The 23272-nt window shown below is 46.6% G+C and overlaps 1 protein-coding gene and 1 long non-coding RNA gene across 3 annotated transcripts in view; one reads left to right on the top strand and one right to left on the bottom strand.

Moving 5' to 3' along the window:
• Pde6a (phosphodiesterase 6A) overlaps positions 1 to 23272 on the bottom strand; it is a 65218-nt gene that overhangs the window by 32279 nt on the left and 9667 nt on the right. The window contains exons 3-9 of the mRNA XM_006985142.4: positions 22600 to 22689; positions 21681 to 21821; positions 16185 to 16259; positions 8502 to 8566; positions 4594 to 4660; positions 1040 to 1087; positions 418 to 567 (exon numbers count right to left, since the gene is read on the bottom strand). Coding sequence (XP_006985204.1) covers positions 418 to 567; positions 1040 to 1087; positions 4594 to 4660; positions 8502 to 8566; positions 16185 to 16259; positions 21681 to 21821; positions 22600 to 22689 — 636 coding nt within the window. The remainder of the gene's footprint in view (positions 1 to 417; positions 568 to 1039; positions 1088 to 4593; positions 4661 to 8501; positions 8567 to 16184; positions 16260 to 21680; positions 21822 to 22599; positions 22690 to 23272) is intronic.
• On the top strand, positions 3499 to 22890 carry LOC143269598 (uncharacterized). Of its 2 annotated transcripts, XR_013046126.1 has the most exons (3): positions 3499 to 3775; positions 21157 to 21341; positions 22240 to 22890. It is a non-coding gene; the product is annotated as an uncharacterized LOC143269598 (long non-coding RNA). The 2 variants fall into 2 exon arrangements; XR_013046125.1 differs by having other exon boundaries at positions 21157 to 22890.

Raw genomic sequence — 23272 nt, 5'->3', positions numbered from 1 at the left:
TGAGACCTCTGTTTTGTCAGCTATAAAGTGGGTTTGCCAAGCTGTGGGGGGCAGGCAGGCTGTGATAAAGTAATGGAGGCAAATGCATTTTAAACAAAGGTTTATAAAAAAAAATAATAATGTCACAAAGGGAAGTGTGTGGAGTAAACAGAAAGCACTTAGGAAATCTGTGTTTTCTCATTAGTTCTCACGTGAACCTAAAACCACCCCAAAGAGTGAAGTAAATTAATGACATGGGGCGGTGAGGAAGGGGCATGAAAAAATGGCTCTCCAGGCTCCTCAGGACTATGGCCCCCCATCCTTCCTTGCGGTCAGGCAGTTGCACACTAGTGTCCCCCACCACGACGCTCTGGAGACCAAGCCTGAGGCTGGTGGACTCCAAACCCCACCCACCAAGGGCCGCCCAGCATCGCACACCTCCATGAGGGTCTCGTCCATGTCGTCAAAGGGCTTCCCATCTTTGCGGTTGTAAAACGTGGCCACGCCAACGATCTCTTCCTTCTTGTTGACGATTGGCATGGACAGCACGTTTTTAATCATCCATCCAGACTCGTCCAGGGGCTCTTTCTACGAGAGAACGGCAGGGCTGCAGGCTCCCCCACTTCCATCCTGCTCGGGTAGCTGGGGTAGACTCGGGGCTGTGGCTGGATCTCAATGGCCTGGCTCAGCTCTGAGAGGACAGAACTCGGGTCTTGCGTGGCTTTAGCTGCCTACAAACACTGTGAACTCCCTATGCCAGGAACTATGGTTCCCATCCCTAAGATGTCAGGCTTAGCACGAGCCAGGCATGATGTTAGATGCCAGGATCAGAAATATCCCAGACAGGAAGTAGCCTAGGCACTGGTCCTGAGGTCAGAAAGTTTGCAAGGTCAAAAAGATGCATGTGTCTTGAAATTAGAAGGGACCTTGGAATTTATTCAATTAGCATCTCCTCCCCATCCCCAAGAAAGTAGGCAGATCCTAGTGTGTTCTAATGCTCTTTTCAGAGAAAGAAAGAAAAAAAGTCCCATGGCTAAGAGAACAAATAAAAATGGCTTACCTGGAACGCAAAAAAGTCCTCTGCAGGAGCATTCATTATATTGCAGATCTGCAAGCCAGGAGGGGAATAATGCAGCCGGTCAGAGCTGAGCAAGAGCCTCCAAGACCTACTCACTATTCAGAATACATGTCCTTGCCCAAGGCAGCGCTGTCCTCATCAGGTGGACAGATTCAAAATGACTCAGGGTTACTACTAACTGAGGTTACCAGGTAGGAAAGGTCACTTGATAGAGTTTACTTCTATACATTCTCAAGGCATTTCTAGGCTTTAGAAAAGCTAAATGTACAGTGTCATTATTAATAACTATACAGTATCCCATTCTGTGGTTCTTTTGTTAGGTATTTGGGTGTTTAGGTGTGTGTGTGTGTGTGTGTGTGTGTGTGTGTGTGTGTGTGTGTGTGCATGTGTTGTTTTCTTTTGGGGATACAATCCCATTACATAGCCCTGACTGGTTTGGAATTTGGAGCCAACCTGTCTCTGCCTCCTAAGGGCTGAAGTTACAAGCATGTTCCATCAAGCTACTCTAAGTATCTTTGGCTCAGTTACATTCGAGTTCTGTTTTGTTTGTTTGGCAGGAAGGAATTCTTTCCTTGGGCTGTAAAATAGATTAAGAAACAAGAAGTGTTTTAACTCTAAATCTATATTGCTAGATTTCTCTCTTGAAGACTAAATCAGTCTGATCCCTCTGGGGCATCGATAATGGGACCACTATACACAGCTGTGTAGTGTGTACACTGCACAAAGACACTGGCTGAGTGTTGAAACCCACCTGTGGAGGGATGCCTTCTTTCAGTTCTCAAAACATTCCCACATGGCCCATGAGCGCCCATTGCAGAGGTGGGGTACCTGATCTCAGAGGGAGAGCGGTCCCCCACTCCTTTCTAAGTACTGCTGGTGCATTGTAGCATCCTTCCCGCCTCTGCAAGGACCGTGTCCATCAGATGCCCTTACTCCCTTCCCATTGTTGCTCTCTCCCAGGGCTGTTTCCCCTCAGCCCGGAGCAAGCTCCAGTCTCTCCCACAACCTTGCTAAGCTTCCTTCAGCTGACACAATCACCATAGCAGCCACCCAGGCAAACATTCTTCTCCTTTCTCACGCTTTCTCTGCCTGCTCATTGACCACCATTCCTCAGTGGCCTTCTTGCTGGCTTTTGCTTCCACTTTGCCATGGAATCTGCTTTCGCTGGGGCTGCCAAGGGCCTCAATGCTGTGGTGGGACTCCTGCTTCTTTCTCATCAGATCCCTGTGCTACATCCATGAAGTCTCTCATGCTGCTTCCTTGGTTACCATGGCGCTGCCTCTCCCAGATCTCCAAACGTTTTGACCTCTCCTGTTGGGTCTTCACGGAATCCTCTCTCTCCACCTGCTCCAGAAACCCTGGCATCTCCCTGTATTGTGCCAGATGCTCTCTCCCTTGGAGCCTTAATCTGTTGTACCTGTGGTTCCCGGCGCTGCCTGACCCCGACCGAGACTCCCCATCTCTGTCTCTGCACTACTCTCTCCATGGTATCAGAACCGTCTCTTCATCCACCTGCTCGTAAGAAATGACTCCACTTCTTCTCGACCGAGAGTGACGTGTCATTGTATACCCCAGCTCAACCACGATGTCCAGCCATCTGGAAGTTTAAGATTCGCTCTGACCTGTCACTCCTCTGCCCTCTGGCTTTGTCACCGAGTCCTGCCAGCTTTGCCTTCTCCCTGTGAGACCCGACCCTGTATCCTCTTCTCTGAGTCTCATCTCTGTTGGAGTTGTATTCAATGAACACATTTAACTGAGGCCTGGGTCACCGTCGGTACCTAGTGGCCGTGTCCGTCTGCCTTCATCGAGAGTGGTTTTTGTTGATTTGTTTGAGAGTCTCATTTAGTTCAACTGGACTCAGACTCACTCTGTGGCCAAGGGTGACCTTGAACTTCTGACCCTCTTGCCTCCACCTCTTTCTTGGGTGCTAGGGTTTCAGGAGTGGGACCACCATAACTGGTTTAATGAGGTGCAGAGCTTCAAGTGTGAGCATTCCTAGCCACTCCCCCAGCTACACGACTGTGTGCATGCGTGGGCAAGATGCTTAGTCATCCCAAGGCCTTATGTCCTATGTAATGTGCACACAGTGTGAGCACGTAATCTATGCACATGCGTGGCATAGCTATGTAAACCCATATGCGCTTGTGGGGGGCACCTATAAAACTGGGTTCCACGTATTTCTCCTCTCTCTTCCTGCATGGTCTTTCCATAGGCCTATGCAATTCTTTCCTATTCCCTTCCCTTAATAAACTCTAATTGTAGTGGGTTTTGTTGTGCCTCATGGCTTTTCCGGCACGGTACACAGTGCCGCTTAATGAGTAACATTGTACCACTAAATAAATAACATCAAGCACCCTATGCCTGAGCCACATCCCCGGCCCCCTCCTTGGAGATTCTTATCACCTCTTATTTGAACTGTACTCTTCTTCTCAGGCTGCCTCCAGGCACCTGAGGATTAAAGTCCCAGCCTTCGATCCAAGTGACATCCAAGGCCCACTAGATCTGGCTCCTTCCTCCCTCGCAAGCCACCTGGAAATCTCTCTGCTTGTCTCAGACCTAACCCTCCAATAACACTAAACGTATACATCAGGTTGCTCCCAGTCTCCGCACCAGGACGGCATGCCGTGGAGTCTGGATACGGAGGGCCCCCAAAGTCTCACGGGTGAAACGTTGGTCACCAACGAGACCCTGCTGGGAAGTAGTAGAAACTTTTAAGAGGTGAGTGGGCCTATGAGGTGCTCTTCCACTTAATGGAGAACGCCCTCGAAGGGAACCGTGGAATCCACCCCCCATTGCCCTGTCTCCTTTTGGTTTTCTGGCCACCTGATTACCAGGATGGACTGCTTTCCCACAGATGAAAACGGCACATAGGGGTGATGTGTGTGTAGCTAACAGACATGACCCTGCTCTGGGACACAGGAGACAGCACATCGTCACTCTACCTTCGCCCCTGAGTGGGTGGGACACTGTTTTGGTCTAAATATGAAATGTCCTCACAGGCTTTGGGGTTGGTCCCAGCTAGCTGGAGGAGCTGTTTTGGGAGGCAGGGCCTGGCTAGAGGAAATAGGTCACTGGAGGTGTGATATTCAAAGTGACATGCGGTCCCTGGCCAGGTATTTTGTCATTCAAGTATGGCAGGAGGTGACATACTGGTGCTCTGCTCTTTATGTGGGTGGGATGGGGAGGATGGGAATGGCAATTAAGTCTGGTGTAAGAGCTTGGTTCATGGTGTCTGGGGAGCCTGGCAGGTCAGCTTGTCATGACATGGTCCCTGACGGATCTGCGCAAGTTTCTGTCGTCAGTGACGCTATACACCTTTCCGTGTGAGAATGATTTCTCTATATTTGCGAATTTCCCCCAAATGTCAATTATCTGCTCTTTTCTGTGGGTCGGCTGTTGAGTAAACGAGAAAAACAAGAAACTCTGGCTCCAAAGAGTCACACTAGCCCCCGGTTTCCCGCCAATCTTCATTCAAAATCTTTTTGCCGTCCTACTGAATCACACTCTTCCCCCCCCTCCCACGATGTGTCACTTACCAGACCGTTTTGGGCCACGTAAGTGGGGAGGCCACTTACGAGAGCCCAGTGGTCAGCAGGCGGGTTCCTGTAAAGGCCAACGACAAATAAACAGTGACTTTCAAGTCAGGGACTGTGCCCCCCCACTTCCCACTGGTGCAGCTCCCCCCCCCCACTTCCATCCCCTGCAGCTGTCTCAGCCCCAAAGGCTGGCCAGCCATCTACTGTACATCCAGAAATGGAAAAGAAGGTCACAAATAGGACCTTTTCCTGATAGTCCTAGAGGCTGAACTATCCAAACATTCATTCTACGGATGGTTACAGACTGCGGAGTGTAAGCCCTGTCTTCCCTCGTGAAGTGGGGAGGTGGTGAGCTCCTGCCATGGATTAAGCCCGAAGCGAATACTTTGATACTCACTTCTAGGAGCAACAGCACTGTGGCTCCTGGGCTTACAGTTACATGCTGTATGACAATGCTTCAGTCAACAGTGGGTCACCCACGTGTCAGTGGTCCCAGAAGATGTATCACCCGGTGATATCATAGCCTCTTTACTGTGCATTGGCACAATGACGAAACCACCCGGCAATGCCCTTCTCAAAATGTGTCCCCTTCCTTGAGGAGACACATGGTTCTATTACTTTGGCTCAGTTATTGTAAGAAAAAAAAATACACACATTCAGAAAAATGCATAACCATCATCATCATCGCTCATGAGAAAGTGGACTTGGGGCTGGAAAGACAGCTCAAAGGGTAAGAGAGCTTGAGCACAATCTGAGGACTGAATTCAGATCCCCAGACCCCATGTAAAAGGCTGAGTGTGGCTGGACATAACCATGGCTATAGCACAGGAGCAGGGGGTGGGGGTGGGGAGATGGCTGGGGCTTGCTAGCCTCCAGCCTGGCTCCAAGTTCAAGAGAGACAACCTCAGGAGAATCAGAGTGTGATAGAAAGGGACTCTTGATATCCTCCTCTGGCCTCAGAATGTGCACATGCACGCACGCGCGCGCACACGCGCAAACACACACACACACACACACACACCCCTGCAAGTAAACAGTTCAGTTCAGAAATCCCACACCAGTAAGAACAGAAGTGTCAGCAGTTGGGAAGTCCCAGCCCCTCTCAACCGTGGCCTTCCTCCTAACCCAAAAGAACCATCATTCTAGTAAAATTATGTTGCTTTTCGGCATCATTTTCCCACCTGGGTCCACTTCCCTGTACTGAATAACCTGCTTGGCCTGTTTTTCAACTTCATTTAGAAGGAATTATCCAATGCTTATTATTTCGTTTGGCTTCTTTTTCATGTTGGGCACTTTTCCTTCTTGCCACGGTAGCCCAATTTATTCATTCACATGTTGCTGGTCACCTCTTAGCTGCTCTCCCAGTTCGAGAGGAGGTGAAACAGCACTACTAACTCAGCTCTGTATATCACAGAGTGTGTGCTGAATTAATAAAACACTGGGGCAGTAGCCGGGCAGTGGTGGCACACGCCTTTAATTCCAGCACTCGGGAGGCAGAGGCAGGAGGATCTCTGTGAGTTCGAGGCCATCCTGGGCTACCAAGTGAGTTCCAGGAAAGGCGCAAAACGACACAAAGAAAGCCTGTCTCCAAAAACCAAAAGAAAGAAAGAAAGAAAGAAAGAAAGAAAGAAAGAAAGAAAGAAAGAAAGAAAGAAAGAAAGAAAGAAAGAAAGAAAGAAAGAAAGAAAACACTGGGGCAGGGTGATTGCAGCAGTATGTGGAGACTGAAACTCCAGAGCAAACTACTAAACTCCGGGTTCATATGAGAGACCAAGAAGACACCCAACATCAACCTCTAGCCTCTACATGTGCACACACATGTATACATTCACAGCATATGAACACATATGCGTATACACATGTAAAAAACATGGAGGAAAGCTGTGACTTGTGATAATGTAAAAGACATAAAATGAGTCTAAGAAGTATGAAGTTAGGAAAGGGGGTAGAAGCAAGGAGTCCTGGCTCCTGCCTGTAATCCCAGCACTTGGGAGATGGAGGCAGAAGAATCAGGAGCTGAAGGCTAGACTCTGCTATATGGCAAGTTCTAGGCCAGCCTGGGCTACATGGGACCCCGTTTTTTAAAAGGGGAGAGAGGTGAGGGGAGAAAAAAAATAAAATTTAAAAGGAAAAGAAAAGGAGGTTAGAGAGCATGGTGTTTGAAGAATACACACTTGAAAAACTAAAGATGAAAAGAAATTGTGCTCAGAAAAACTCAGACCCAGGCATGGTGGTACCCACCTGTGATCCCAGCACTCAGGCAGGAGGATTATGAGTTGGAGGCCAGCCAGGGATAGTGAGACTTTATTTAAAGAGAAAAAGAGGGAGAGAAAGGGAAGGAGAAAGGGGTGGTGGCGGCGAAGAACTGTTACTTTAATAATTTTTTATATGCATGGGTGTTTTGTCTACATGTATGTCTGTGCACCATGTGAGTGTCTGGTGCCCTTTGAAGCTATGGAGTTATAAACGCACCATGTGGGTACTGTAAACTGAACCCAGGTCCTCTGGAAAAGCAGCCACTGCTCTTAACCACTGAGCCATCTCGTCACCCCCAGAACCAACCAGTAGTTATACAAACAGGAATGCACTGGAATAGAGAACCCGGCAACAGGGGAATGTGAGATGAAGAGGCCTAACTTAACATCAGTGCAGCCATGACAGGGCTAGGACTGGGCCTAGGCCTCACCCTTACAATAACCAGGAAAAGCCACAAACTGTACCCTGCGGGGGACCAATCAGAATTGAGACAAACAAGTACTAAATGCTCTAAAACATAAAGGATAGTTTACATAATCTATGTATAGGTTGCCAATTTCCTTGTAGCAACGCCAGTACCAATCACTGTTTGACAAAACTTCTGTTACTTCACTCCTGCTCAATCAGGAGTTCAACCCCCATCTGAATCTAGAATTCCCCTACACCTCCATTTTTTTACTCCTTAAAAACCCTGCCTCAACCGAGCTTGACGTTCTCTCCCTGATCCAACGCTGTGTCCGAATGGATGGGAAGCCCAAGCTTAATCTTGCAATAAAGGCTCTTTGCTTTTGCACGCGAACTCAGACTCCTGATGATCTCTGGGGGGCTCATGACAGGGGCATAACACATGAGACAATTTCTCATCCTCAACTAGCAGAAGACAGACCCGAGCACTGCTTCTCTGAGCGACAGAGGAGTATTTTAGGATTTGACCTGGTGGCGGAGGCTGAGTCAGCATTGCCGGGTCTCTCCACTGTTTGAGGATTAGAGCAATGCAGGGTAAATCCCTTCAGCTTTCTGGCTCTGCAGGGAGGGGCGGCAGCTAAAGGTGTGGCCCTCTCACGGATGGCAGCTTAAGGGGCCTGCAGTGAAGGTGAGAAAGGGAGCCCGGGCTCCAGGAAGAGTTCTGGGGGTGGTTCTCCGTACAGGGAGTGATTCCGGGAGATGCGTTTTCTGGAATATGCTGCTGCTCAAAACAGCTCAAGCTTATCCCAAAAAGGGTTGCGACTTCTCTACTCCTAAAATCATCCTCATCCTCTACACACCCTTACCGTCCTTCCTCCCTGGCTCTTTTCCCAGCTTCTTGCTTTTGCCCTTTTCTTGGAGCCCAGAAGTGGTTGAAAGCCTCAATCATCTTTTTTTTTTTTTCCTATTGGGTGGGGTGCTGAGGTTGCTTATTAACACAGACTGCTACGGGAGTTTGACTCCTCCTGATACATAATCCAGCATGCTTGTCTTTGATCCAGCTCTTCCCCTGTGGGTTCCACCACCCTGTAATTCTCCACTGTTTCACACGGCTCCCCCTGCTCTCTCTGCCTCCAACTACCCTGGACATGGCTGTCCAGGGTTTGATCAGAGTTCGTTTCAGGAGCCACAGACTTAAGGTGTCGGAAACATGCCTGCAGTGTGTCGTGTCCGGCGGTGAAACTTACGGGATTACTTTGATGTCTTCTTTGCCGTGCAGGATGTAGTCGATGACCTTGTAAAAGTTAATTTCCTGCCAAAAGAGGAAAATTACACACGGAGTAAGGGCAGAGCTTCCGCAGAAGTGCACCATGAGACTAGACCGATTCTTTCTTCTCCGTTCCCTTTTTTTGTTTCGTTTTAAACAGGGCAAAGAGCACACAACGTTTACCTACGCCTAAGACATGGCACCCATACCCTGTCCTTCACTGTCATCTGCCCCTGTTTTTCAGGGGCACCAAGCTTGCTGCTAGCTCCCTCTAAGGTCAACTCTGCTGCCTTCCAGCACTTACTGTTGTTAGCTGAAGGTCATAGGAGGTCACAGGCCTTCATAGAACCAGTGGACAGATAGCTCCAATCCTCTTGCTCTCCATGGAAAATTCTATTATCTTATCAGGTTCTTTGTATGCCTGAGAGTGATGGGCTGCTTAGCAACCATCTCACAGATGAGAACTGAGATGCAGGAGAAGGAAGGACTACTGCATAGTGAGACAATGCAACGAGCCAGCACCAGAGCCTGGGTCCTTGATCTCTAGCTCAGAGACCCTTCAACTATATGACTTAGGGATAGAAGCATAAAATGGCACTGCGATCTCTATCTCTGTTGCCTGGGACACAGCTACTCAGACAATGACCACTGGACGGCTGCAAGCCTGCAAACTAGTCGTTACTGAAACAGACACGTGGCTGCATTTATTAAGAAGCATTGACTCCACACTCGTGTCTCTCCCTCAGCTACTAGACCTCTTTCCATTTGCAAAAATAGTGTGATGAGCTGAAATACAGGAGTCTGGATAATTTGTTTTGGTTTGGGTTGTGTGTGGGTGTGTGTGCAACATGTCGGAGCTGGCAGGTGCATGAACCTCTGCGGGTGTGGGAAGGCCAGCAGAAGGTGTTCAGTATCTTCCTCCACCACTTGCCGCCTTATATGCCTCTGAGGCATGGTGGCCCCACTGGCAAGCCCAAAGGGTTCTCTTTTCCCTCTGCCTACCCTCCCCATCATGGTTGCATAGGAAGTAACCACCGAGCCATCTCTCTAGCCCATTGATTGATTGTGTGTGTGTGTGTGTAGGCTCATGTGCACACATCACAGCAAAGGTGGGGAGATTAGAGGATAACTCATAGGATTTGATTCCTTCTTCCCATGATCTGGGACCCAGAGCTCAAACTCAGGTCATCGAGCTTGGTGACACTTGCTATTACCTGCTGAGCCATCTGACCAGCTCTGTTGGTAAGGTTTTTTTTTTTTTTTTTTTTTGTTTTTTTGTTTTTTTTTTTTTTTGAGACAAGGTTTCATGTAGTCCTTTCTAACTAGCCTCAAACTTGGTATGCAGCCAAGGTTGACCTTACACGTCTGATCTTGCCTCCACCTCCCAAATGCTAGAATTACAGGCATGCACCAAATGCTAGAATTACAGGCATGCACCAAATGCTAGAATTACAGGCATGCACCAAATGCTAGAATTACAGGCATGCACCAAATGCTAGAATTACAGGCATGCACCACCACCTGGTTCAGGAATCTGGATCTTGAATCTGACTCCCAGAGAAAAATTACAGAAGGCTCTCATTCTCTACCAGTCAAAGAACTGGAGCTGCAGACAAAGAACTCTGCCAGGCCCAGACAGCATGGGAATCCTCCATCCTATAAACCTCATTCTTGTCTCAATATTTGCCACAGCAACAAAAAAATCTTTTTGATGCACGCTCCTACCTATGATTTACAGTTGCAAGTGGAGAGTTAGCAGGATGTCTCTAGAACCAAAGTGCACATATTCTCTGACTCAGCATTTCCATGTATGGCAATGCATCCTATAGACACCGCCTCAAGGATGCCCGTCACATCCACAAATCTCGGCCACATCACTTTAAAAGGCCTTACAAGAGCCCCAAACCTCCTCTGTGAGCAAGTCATGTCAGAAGCATAGATTGACACACCCGTCTCCTTCTATAATGTCAGAATTTATTGAATAACAACAAGTTCACAACTATATCAATGTCAAAGGCTTAAACTCACCAATTACTATTGATCTCACTTGGCATTTGTGGTTTTTGGCAGTCCTGGGTTTTTTTTTTTCAATCCGATCTTACATACAAATATTAACTCTCAGAGTATGCATTACACTTCACATAGTGTTCTGTGTATGAGTGCGTGCATGTGTGTGTGTGTGTGTGTGTGTGTGTGTGTGTGTGTGTGTGCATGTAAAACATGTTATAGAAGAGTTGAGAGCTCAGTACCTATTGATCCATGACTCATGTGCAGGATGGTCTGATGAAGGGCTTGGAGAATGCTGTAGTACTCAGCATTATTTTATTTTATATAATCAAGTACAGGGTTGCTTCATTCATTCATTCATTCATTAGTCTCATGTGTTCAGTGGACTCACAGGCCTGGTTTTTCTGATACAGTTTTGTTTTGTTTTTGCCTTTTTGAGATAGGGACTCACTATGTAAACTTGGATAGCCTGAAACTCCACTATGTAGAAGACCAGGTTGGTCCTCTGCCTCTGCCTTGCCTCTAGAGTGTTGGGATCAAAGACATGTATGACCTGGGCTCTGATAATAGTTTTGATGCAAATAACCATATGTTCCTTATTTAATATGCTACATTCAGAGGGAGTCATACTTTCTTTGCGTAAATGAGTTATCAGTCTGCCTCGTGGTTGGTGCTGGACAGATGGTGGCTGTTTACTTGCACAAATGACATACCAAACCATTCTTCATCAGCACCTGTGGTTGAGATGGAACCGACTGCTGTTTTATAATGAGGAATCACTCAGGGCAAGGCACAGCCTGAAGGCACTATTCTCTACACCCCGGAAGAACTTTGAGCAGGCCACACCTGACCACAACTGTCACTGGGAAAGCGATTAAACAAACACAGCCTGCATCTCTTCCACGCACAGTGGGTTACAGCCCCACCAACCCACTGTAAGTTGAAATACTGAAAAACACTGGGTATAGTGGCTCATGCCAGTAGTCCAAGCATTTTCAGAGGCTGAGGCAGGAGGACTGTGAGTTCCAGGCCCACTTGAGCTATATTAAGAGACTCGGGGTCAGCTAACTGTGGTGGTCACACCTGTAATCCCAGCAGTCAAGAAACAGAGACAGGAGGGTCACTACAAGTTTGAGGCCAGCCTGGTCTACATAGTAAGTTCTGGGCTAGCCTGAGCTATAGAGTAAGACCTTGTCCAAAAAAACAAAAAACAAGAAAAGGGTCTGGAGAGATGGCTCAGTGGTTAAGAGCACCTGCTGCTCTTCCAGAGGACCCAGGTTCAATTCCCAGCACCCACATGGCAGCTCATAGCCGTCTGTAATTTCTGTTCCAGGGGATCTGATGCCTTCATACAAACATACCTTCAGATAAGACACCAATGTACATAAAATAAAATAATAATAATAATAATAAAAAAAGACAAGAGAAGAAAAGGTTCTCAAACATCCCAGCTGGACAACACAGGCTGCTGTATCGTCTAGGAGGTGAGTGAGCGTGTGGCCACTGGGGCTGCCGGCATGGCTGACGTATAGTGCCAAGTACAGTTGCCATGGGACTCGTCCGAAAAGTTCCTAGCATGTCTAACAGGTTTGGCTAGTGCGCTGGGTTTTTATGTTTTCTTCCTCCCGAAGCCTACTGGAGAATCAGTTTGCTTTCAGAAAAAAAGCAGCAAAATAGAACCAGTGTGTTAGGCAAAACGCCTTTTCCTACACACGGCAGCTCCTGAGTGGCCTTCAAGGCCACATTCATGTACGAATTCACAGATTCTGGAAAACCAAACCACAGCCATGAAGGGCACCTTTGTTACCTTGTGCTGCACAGCCGACACTGTGACAGGAGTCTTTGAAAGAGCCACCAGTCCAGCGGCAGCCAAATAACAGGGCCTGGAAATACCGCAGTTTGACGACAAGCGTGTTTTGTTTTGTTTCCATGAGGCCTAGTTAGCCTGTACAGTTTTTTTTTCTTACTTTAAACACACACACACACACACACACACACACACACACACACACACACACACACGCCATTTTACTTTCTAAAGGAGATGAAATAAGATCTAGTTGGCTGTTAGAAGGCTTTGGACCTAGGATTGAGGGAGGGCTGGCTAAAAGTCAGACGCTGTACTTTTAAAGTGCATTTGAATTCAGCCGGTAAAGCATGAGTCCCATGAGAAGGCATGGTTGTGGTGACAGCCGCCAGCGAGAAAAGCATCCTGGTCTTAAATGTGTACAAATGATTTGGCCTTTCCAGATCTTAACCTCCTCAACTGTCCAGCGGGGAAATAAAAACAACTCGTTCGTAGACAAATCAGAAAGAATAAATGGCAGCCGGGCCTGCTGGTGCGAGTCTGTAATTCCAGCTGTTTGGGAGTCTGAAGCAAGAGCATCGCAAGTTCAAGCACCCCCTAGGCTAAAGGGTGAGTTCAAGGCCAGTTTATACAAGCTGTCTCAAAATAAAAGCAATTAAAAAAAATACAAAAGGTCCAGGCAGCAGTGACACATGCCCTTAATCCCAGCACTCGAGAGGCAGAGCCAGGAGGATTTCTGTGAGTTCAAGGCCAGCCTGGTCTACAGAGCGAGATCCAGGACAGGCACCAAAACTACACAGAGAAACCCTGTCTCTGAGGAAGTGGTAAAACACCTGCCTGGTATGCGAGAGGCCCTGGGTTCAATCTATAGTACCACAAAACAATGCAGTTCAGTTACAGTGCCCAGCAGATGTGAGATGCAACCAGCCAGCTCTGGTTTTATACCAGAGTGCCTACTGCATGCCAGTGGGAGGCACAGCATTAGTGACCTAAGTCCCAAGGACAGGCTGGCCTACCCCAGCATGACAGAATGGGAAGGGAGCTTCTGGAAATGTCCCAAGCCCACAAGACCAGCTAGTGTCAGGACTCAGGTGTCTTCCCACTGTACCCACATAAAAAAAAAACAAAAAGAAAAAAAAAAAAACAAGAAGTCAGACATAGTGTTCCATGTCTTTAGTCATAGCACTTGGGAGGCAGAGACAGACAGATCTCTGCAAGTTCAAGGTCAGCCTGGTCTACATAGAGAGTTCCAGGACATTCAGAATTACATAAAGAGACCCCATCTCAAAAAATAGTTTTATTACTACTTCTTTAGGTAGTGTGTGTGTGTGTGTGTGTGTGTGTGTGTGTGTGTGTGTGTGTAGAGGGCATCAGAGGACAAGTTGATGGAGGTACATTCTCTCCTTCCATTGAATGAGTAGTGGCCATCAAACCCTAGTCGTCAGGGTTGGCCACAGACATCTTCTCCCAGTAAGCCATCTCACTGGCCACACACCCACCTTCTTTACATGGTCAGGCCTAGCCAATCCTGTAACTGTGTCTGGGCCCAAATCACACCTGTGTGTGTTTCCTCTAGGTTTGGCTCTGGTGGTGAGTTTAAGGACAGCATCCATTGGGTGGTCTTTGTGAAATAAGATTTATCTGTGTTTTGTTCCCTGGAGAATTTTCTTCTCCTGTGTGCCTTAGTGATGAACTCAATATATCTAGAATTTTATACATTTCTGGAATCTCTACAGGCTCTGTTTCCAAGTCTTCAGTGTATCTTTGACTCCAAAATAGAGTCCCACATGGTATTGTCTATTCACTTCTTCTCTGGAATGAACTTCAAGCTGAAGAGGCTTCAGCACATAACACCATTGTTTGAATCCCTATTCTGTACTATGGGGTATATCAACCAATTCTAACACTTATTATTATGACTTCTGATCCAGTACATCAGATCCACTTGGTCCATTTAAAATGGGACCAACCACATTCACTTTGTCCCCAGAAATACACAGATGCACATCAACCATGTTCTCTCTCTCTCTCTCTCTCTCTCTCTCTCTCTCTCTCTCTCTCTCTCTCTTTCTCTCTCTCTCTCTCTCATACAAGGGATTGAACCTAGGACCTCACACATGCTAGGTAAGCATTCTACCATCGAGCTCTCTCTCCAGCCCTCATTTTACTTTTCTATTTTAAAATAGAAGCCGGGCGGTGGTGGCGCACGCCTTTAATCTCAGCACTTGGGAGGCAGAGGCAGGCGGATCTCTGTGAGTTTAAGTCCAGCCTGGTCTACAGAGTGAGTTCCAGGAAAGGAGCAAAGCTACACAGAGAAACCCTGTCTCAACCCCCCCCCAAAAAAATAGAATTCTATGTTGCCCAGGAGCCTTGAACTTGTGATCCTCTTGCCTCAGCCTCTTATGTAGGTAGCTAAGATTACAGATCTAGGCCACTAGGCTTAACTTTCATTGCCATTTTGTTTTTGTTTGTTTTGAGACAGTCTCACAGTATAGTCCAGGCTGGCCTAGAATTCACTATGTGGACTTGATCTGGCAGTGATCCTCCTGTCTCAGCCTCTGCACATTGCTGGGAGTGTAGGAATGAAACACCATACCTGGGTTTTATTGTAGTTTGTTTGTTTCCCATTCTTTTTTTAAAGATATTTGTTTATTTATTTATTTATTTATTTATTTATTTATTTATTTATTTGATGTGCACTGGTGTTTTGCCTGTATATACTCTGTGTGATGGTGTGAGCTCCCCTGGAACTGAAGTTACAAAGAGTTGGGAGCAGCCATATCAGTGCTGGGAATTGAACCCAGGTCCTCTGGAAAAGCAGCCACTGCTCTTAACCACTGAGCCGTCTTTCCAGCTCATTGTTTCCCATTCTTCAATGAACAACAGTATAAAGTTGACTCGCCTTTTCCAAGGCTGTTCTTTGGGATATCTGTGGATTTGTGCAGGGATTCTCCTGTGTGTCTTTGTAGTGTTCTATAAGGTACACACTGCCCACTCAGCCACCACTGAAAGGAGGGCTGTGAGAGCCACTACAAGGAACTGCCTGGCACACACACAGTGGGACACTCACTGATTTGGAAATTCAGAGTCAATGCTGACTTTCTTTTCCCTTCCCTCTTTGGAGCAACCGCAGCATTTGCAGGTATAACCTGATTATATGACACCCTGAGACCCTGCGTTATAGAGGGGTCGGGGCCAAAGAGGAGCACCCAGCCAGGAGTAGAAGAAGCCTGAGTGGTGTGGACTGTGGCTAACCGGGTAGCTCCTGGCACTCTCCAAGGATGCAGCTCTTACATAGCTCCAATCAAATCTATCCCGGGGGCTGCTAGGTCCCATCTAACTGACCTTCAACCTTTTCAAAATCAACTGAGAGATCATTATGAAAAACAAAACAAAACTGACTGTCACTATAAACCAGTCCAGTTTTGGTAAGTACCAACAAACAAGAACTGGAATGCATGCAGCTAACAAGCGTATCAAGTAGTTAGGACTGTGCTCTGGTGACAAAGGTGACATTCTGGATCAGATGTGAAGCCTCTTTCTAGTTCCAAACTAGTTCTAACTTCCTGCTGGGAAGATACATGAGCCAGCTGCGTGACATCTCTTAACGCATTCTTGTCTGCAGAGGGTGGGTATCGATTCCTGCCTCATCTGCTCTTCTGGGTCCCTTCGAAACTCCAGCAAGATATTTAACATTTGCGAGTGACAGGGTTGGAGAGTTGTGAAGAATTACCATAATACAGGAAAGACAGACTAATATCTGAAGATAAATACAAATGATAAATAAGTATCCTTCAGCAGACTCTGCCAAGCCTTACATATGGGGAAAAAAATCACAAAGCAACTTACCCTTCCATCTGGAGTCCTGGGACCTGAATAGGCTGGAGCCTCGCCCATCAGAACTGGCCACACGTCAAAAAATTCCTAGGAATAAATAATAATAATAATAATAATAATAATAATAATAATAATTACATGTTTTTTAAAGCGAAGTCCAACCTATATGAGCTGTCTACCACTGAAGTTTGAAGGCAGAAAGGTCACTGACACTTGAACTTGACTGGAAGGACAAAGTCAGAGAATAATCATATTTGTTAAATATTGATGAACAGGATCTGTCTAATCAGCTAAAATGTGGGTGATGAGTTGGGGTGTCCCCAGTGTTGTAGATGCTAGTCAGGGAAATGAGGTCTTGGGGCTGAGGAAATCAATAGCTCAGTAGGTAAAAGCACTTGCCCTGCAAGTGTGGGGACTTGAGTTTGAATCCTCAGATACTCAGGTCAGTGGCACATTCTGTATACTGTCGATGCTCAGAGGGCAACATGAGAGGTGGAGGCAGGGGGATTCCCAGAAGCTCTCCACCCCGTCCCATACAACAGCAAACGGTAAGAGACCCTGTCTCAGTCAACCTGGCAGGAGAGGACGAGCCCCTGAAGATGTCCCCTGCCTCCCTGAGGGGTGGCATGTACACACCCCACTCACATGGAAACATACATAAAACACACACACACACACACACACACACACACACACACACACACACACTACTTTTTTTTAAAAAGTGGGATCTCTATGGAGAACAATCCAAGCATCTGGAATGGAGTTAATAGAGCAGTGAGGCCGCGGCTGTATAATCATGTAGCGGTGTGTCTCTGCCAATCAGAAAGGCGTTGTGAGTGTTCTGGTGGATGCTCCCCCTCAACTCCCCTCCCTCACCTTTCTCTCCCCAAACCTGCCCCCTCAGAACCCGCCAAACAGCAGCCCCTCCCCTAGAACTGCCCTCCCATTCCAGACCCCCACCCCCTCAAAGCCCACCAAAAGCCAGTCCCTCCCTGGAGCTGCTCAAGACCACGACTACAGGTTACTTTTAAGGCCTGGTAGCCGTATTTGCCGCGTGACTCTACCCCTGTCTTCCCCAGGGTCACCCAGGATTGCTTTGCTCTGTTCATTAAACCTGGATTTATTAATTCGGCTTGACTGACTTATTACATTGGCAGTGGTGGATACCCAGCAACCGGGGATTCAAAACCTATCCATGAGGTCCCAAAATACATCACAATGCCACTGTCAACCCCAGAAACACTGTTTTTAACTGTTAAAGTGTTGTGGGGTGTGGTGGTATTGTGTTCACCAAAATATTATGTACCTTAATAAACTTACCTGGGGTCAGAGAACAGACAAGCCAGTAGTTAGTCAGTGATAGCACACGCCTTTAATCCTAGCATTCCAGAGATAGAAATCCCTCTGGATCTCTGTGAGTTCAAGGCCACATTGGAAATAGCCAAGCATGGTGACTCACGCCTTTAATCCCAGAAAGCCAGCCTTTAATCCCAGAGAGTGGTGGTAGAAAGCAGAAAGGTATATAAGGCGTGAGGACCAGAAACTAGAGGCTTTTGGCTGGTTAAGCATTTGGCTGGATAAGCATTCAGGCTTTTAAGCAGCAGTTCAGCTGAGAGCCATTGGGATGAGGACACAGAAGCTTCCAGTCTGAGGAAACAGGACCAGCTGAGGAATTGGCAAGGTGAGATAGCTGTGGCTTATTCTGTCTCTCTGATCTACCAGTATGGACCCCAATAACTCGCCTCAGGTTTGATTTTATTAATAAGAACTTTTAAGATTCCTGCTACAGTGGGGAAAAAAAAATCCAAAAGACCCTAGAAGCTATTAAATGCAATAAACAGGCACGCACCTGAGCCTGACCTTGTGTTTGGCCTCCTGCGCTACAGTATATGTTCCTCCATAACAAACAAAGGCTGGGACTGGAGCTCAGAAGTAAAGCATCTGATTGGCATGTGCAAGGCCCTAGGCTCCACCCCCAGCTCTGGAGTAATAACCTAAGAGACATGTTTTTATGACATTAAATTTTAGTCGATCACAGACAGCCAACCGATCAGATCACACCGAGATCAGACACATGTGTAACGCAGCCAATCACGTTGTTCCTGTTCTTTACTCCATTCAACCCAGAAGAGCTCACAGCTCGTGCTGTAAGCGTGCCCTTGACAGCTTCCTGTCTGGGTGCCGCCTGCTTCACGAATCATCCCTTACTGAGCTTATTTTATCTTAAGTTTTCCTTTTTACGGTGGTCCAAGATGCAAAAGAAAGACAGATAAAAAAGGGTTGTGGAGGGAGCTCAGATGATAGACTGCTTGCCTAGCAGGCCTAAAACCCTGGCTTCCAACCCCATGCACTGAATAAAGTGAGTGTGGAAGCACTTGCCTGGAATCCCAGCACTTAGCGGGTAGAGATGGGAAGATCAGGAGTTCAAGACTATCCTGATTATCCTTGACTACATAGCAAGCCCAAGAGACCTTGTTTCTCTTCTTTTTTTCTTTTTTCTCTTTCTTTCTTTCTTTCTTTCTTTCTTTCTTTCTTTCTTTCTTTCTTTCTTTCTTTCTTTCTTTCTTTCTTTCTTTCTTTGTGTTTTTTGTTTTGTTTTTGTTTTTGTTTTGTTTTGTTTATGTTTTTTTGAGACAGGGTTTCTCTGTGTAGCTTTGGAGCCTTCCCTGGAACTCACTCTGTAGCCCAGGCTTACCTCAAACTCAAAGATCTGCCTGCCTCTACCTCCCAAGTGCTGGGATTAAAGGCATGCACCACTGCCCAGCTCAAGACCTTGTTTCAAGAAAGAAAGGACCAGTGGTGTGTGTGTGTGTGTGTGTGTGTGTGTGTGTGTGTGTGTGTGTGTGTGTAGAACCCAGAAAGAAGGCTTCTCCCAGGAGGAGAAGCTGCTAGGGCTGGCTACCCAGGTTTCCGCCTGTGGCTTGTGGCTTCTCTGCCACTATTCCTTGCCTGTGGAGGGACAAAGGTTGTGTTAGGTCAAAGTCTCTGCCTGCAGAGAAGGTCTTCCTGGTCCAGAGCTCCCTCTGATCACTGAGCTGTTAACACTTGGGGACAAACAGTGACCTGTCAGGCCTGCATTGCTGTGTGTCGATGCCACCCCCTCTGCCTCGTTCCTTTGAGTACACTTAATCCTGGTGGTTTGCTTATGCTAATGTCACCCCGGAGGACAAACAGAAGGGAGGTCACATGAAGTTCAGATGCCACGCCCTCGGCATGCTCTCCAGCTGGACTCTTTCCCTAGATTTCTGACAAAAGAAAGAAATTCTGGTCTGGGTGATGATGTGAACTGGGGACCTACCAGGGCCCCATGTCATGTTTGCCACCTGTTTAGGCACAGGGCCTAGAACGGAGATTCTCAACCTATGGGTCGAGACCCCACTACCAGCCCTCTATCTCCAAAAATATTTACAGTATGGTTTATAGCAGGAGCAAAATTAGAGTTATGAAGTAGTGAAGAAATAATTTTATGGTTGGGGGCTCACCACCACATGAGGAACTGTATTAAAGGGCCGCAGCATTAGGAAGGTTGAGAACCACTGCCCTAGAAGAACTTAATGTTTCATGAAGAAGATAAGCAATAGCAGGTAGAGGGAAAGAAATACTCACTTTGAAGTCCCTAAGGACAGGATGGAGAGTACAGAGAGAAACTACAAGAAATGTAAGACATAGTGAAGAGATCTAACATCAGACACCAACCCTAGAGGTCTTTTCACAAGGGAGTATCAAGATATTGTGGATACATACTGAAATTAAGGTAGCGTGACATTGTAGAATAATAAATAAACCAGCGCAACAAAATAGAGATTCCAGAAACCAACCCAAGGAAAGATGAGCTTTTCCATGGAACCGTGAGAAAAGGTGGACTTTCTATAGTGCAGTGGGGAAGAGGACTTTCTATAGTGCAGTGAGGAAGAGGACTTTCTATAGTGCAGTGAGGAAGAGGATTTTCTATAGTGCAGTGAGGAAGAGGACTTTCTGTAGTGCAGTGGGGAAGAGGACTTTCTATAGTGCAGTGGGGAAGAGGACTTTCTGTAGTGCAGTGAGGAAGGGTGGACTTTCTATAGTGCAGTGGGGAAGAGGACTTTCTGTAGTGCAGTGAGGAAGGGTGGACTTTCTATAGTGCAGTGGGGAAGAGGACTTTCTATAGTGCAGTGGGGAAGAGGACTTTCTGTAGTGCAGTGAGGAAGAGGACTTTCTATAGTGCAGTGGGGAAGAGGACTTTCTATAGTGCAGTGGGGAAGAGGACTTTCTGTAGTGCAGTGAGGAAGAGGACTTTCTGTAGTGCAGTGAGGAAGAGGACTTTCTATAGTGCAGTGGGGAAGAGGACTTTCTATAGTGCAGTGGGGAAGAGGACTTTCTATAGTGCATTGGGGAAGAAGACTTTCTGTAGTGCAGTGGGGAAGAGGACTTTCTGTAGTGCAGTGAGGAAGAGGACTTTCTGTAGTGCAGTGAGGAAGAGGACTTTCTATAGTGCAGTGAGGAAGAGGACTTTCTGTAGTGCAGTGAGGAAGAGGACTTTCTGTAGTGCAGTGAGGAAGAGGACTTTCTATAGTGCAGTGGGGAAGAGGACTTTCTATAGTGCAGTGGGGAAGAGGACTTTCTGTAGTGCAGTGAGGAAGAGGACTTTCTATAGTGCAGTGAGGAAGAGGACTTTCTGTAGTGCAGTGAGGAAGAGGACTTTCTATAGTGCAGTGGGGAAGAGGACTTTCTGTAGTGCAGTGAGGAAGAGGACTTTCTGTAGTGCAGTGGGGAAGAGGACTTTCTGTAGTGCAGTGGGGCAGTGTGGGTCTTTTCCAGATGAGATAATCGGCTGGTTGTGTGTCCAAGTGGAACAGTAATATTTATTATTATTATCATGTATTATAGTATACATTAAAATTTTTTGGTATATTGTAGAGCTACATGTAGAATTCATAAAAATAAAACTTACATGAAGTGGCATAAGTAAATACCTTTCTGATCTTTGTGCCTTCTTAAACAGGCCACAGAAGTCAATAGCCATAAGAAAAACTGATTCCTTCCACTACACTATGACTCCAATTTATATTCACCAGAACACGCTTTTAAGAGAAAGAAAGCACCGAGTGGGAGAAGATGGCTGTGAGACAGAGGACCCGGGTCCACACTTGTAAAGAACTCTCCTGAGGGCAGCAAGATGGTGCCAAGGTAAAAGCATTTGCCACGAGAGCCTGATGACCCAAGTTCCTTCCCAGAACCCTCGGTGGAAGGAGAGAACTGATTTCCAAAAGTTGTCCTCTGACCTCTACACCTGTGTTATGTACGGCATGAGCCTTTTACATCAGTTCCGGGGGTCAAACTCAGGTCATCACAGTTTCAAAGACAGCACGTTACTGACTGAGCCATCTCCCTACCCCATATGTGAAACCTTTCACAGCCATCCGGATCACCCAGGCTGTGTGTGCCCTGTGCTAGCTGAATTCCTGACTAGGCTGCGCTTCGTCACCCTGTGTCTCTTGGAAAGGCCGGTCCTTGTGGTTTTCTTACCTTCTGTTTGGTCATGTCTAAGAGGCCCACGGAGTATCTGTCACAGTTGAGGAAAGCTCGGACCGTGTACAGGGCTTTGTGGAACTGTCTCTCTATGTCCGTGAGCTCTTCGAAGACCTTGCTCCCAGACCACAGCAATATCTGAAGATATTTGAAACACTAATCAGAGTTTTTGAAGCACAAAGTAGATGTTTCTTAGATAGAAAATAACAGTTCTGCGAAGTTTTCTCGTTTATTCCATTTAACTCTCACAATAACCTAAAGAAACAGGCTCATTTGCCCCATTTTACAGGTGGAAAGACTGAGGCATCGGGTCCAACTCTTTCCACTTATTTTATCTCATATGCTATTAATAAAATATATTAAGCACAGGGTTTAAGGATGCAGGTCAGTCATACAGGTCTTGAGTTCAATTCCCATCACTGCAAAAACCATACAATAAAATGATAATAAGCAGTTGAGTATAAGTACCCTACCTAGGTTACCTTATTTATTTTGATAACACACTCTTTTGAGAATGATATGTACAACTATCCCCATGTTTTTTTTGTTTTGACAGGGTCTTGTGCAGCCCAGTCTCACCTCCAGTTAGTTATGTCACTGAGGCTGACCTTGAATTCCTCATCCTCCTGCCTCCACCTCCTGAGCCCTGGGATAACAAGCCTACACCACCATGCCCATCTTACATATCCACATTATAAGATTATTAGATAAGCAACTCGCTTAAGGTCTGCAGCTCGTTAGCGAGCAAGCATTCCAATCCAAGCATAACCGCTGTAGGATACAACTTCACACGCATTCTTCACCTCCTGATACAGGGGGCTCCCACTAGACGCAGCTCCGTAGTTCCCAGGACCTTCACACCAGATGCCCTGACCACACCAAAGCTTCAGTAGAAGGGCAGGCTCGGGCCACTCACCTGGCCACGCCGAGTCTCACAGTTGTGCAGGTAACTCAGATGGAATACCTTCATGATCAGATTCACGAAATTGAGGTACTTGAGAAGAATCTACAAATTCAAACGGCAGATGAAACAGAGAAATCCTTCCTCGGGCTACTTCTGCCACCGGCAAGTAAATGTCTGACCACCATCAAAACTTGCACAGAGGCAGTTTGCACAGATGAGCCATACGTGGCTCCGTGAACGGAACCTCATCGTGCTTGTTGATTTATCAATGAGAGTGTATTCATAAAAATTTACTGAACTTGGTGTCCCTGGGTTAAGTCAATGTTGTGTGTTACCTGGTCATTACAAGTCACTATGAGGGAGATATTGTGAAATCGCCCCCACTTTACAAAAAAACAAAACAAAACCAGATTCAGAGAAGATAAGTGATTTATACAAATAAAACAAGAAGATTTTGAAAGATCCAGAACAAACACCTCTCATTCCTAACTCCAAAATCCAATGTTTGGATTGTTATGTTCCCTTGCCTCCCGCAGAGATTAGCAGGTGAACCCTGCCCGCTCTGTCTTTTAGTTTCTGAGACAGGGTCTACCTGATCTGTAGCACACAATGCCCTAGAACTCATTATACAACCCAGGCTATGCAATTATAGTGACACCAGACTTGTGACAATACTCCTGACACA

Source organism: Peromyscus maniculatus, chromosome 19 (assembly GCF_049852395.1).
Source record: "Peromyscus maniculatus bairdii isolate BWxNUB_F1_BW_parent chromosome 19, HU_Pman_BW_mat_3.1, whole genome shotgun sequence".
Lineage (NCBI taxonomy): Eukaryota > Metazoa > Chordata > Mammalia > Rodentia > Cricetidae > Peromyscus > Peromyscus maniculatus.
Note: the sequence above shows the minus strand (reverse complement) of the source record. Positions and strands in the feature narration are given on the sequence as shown.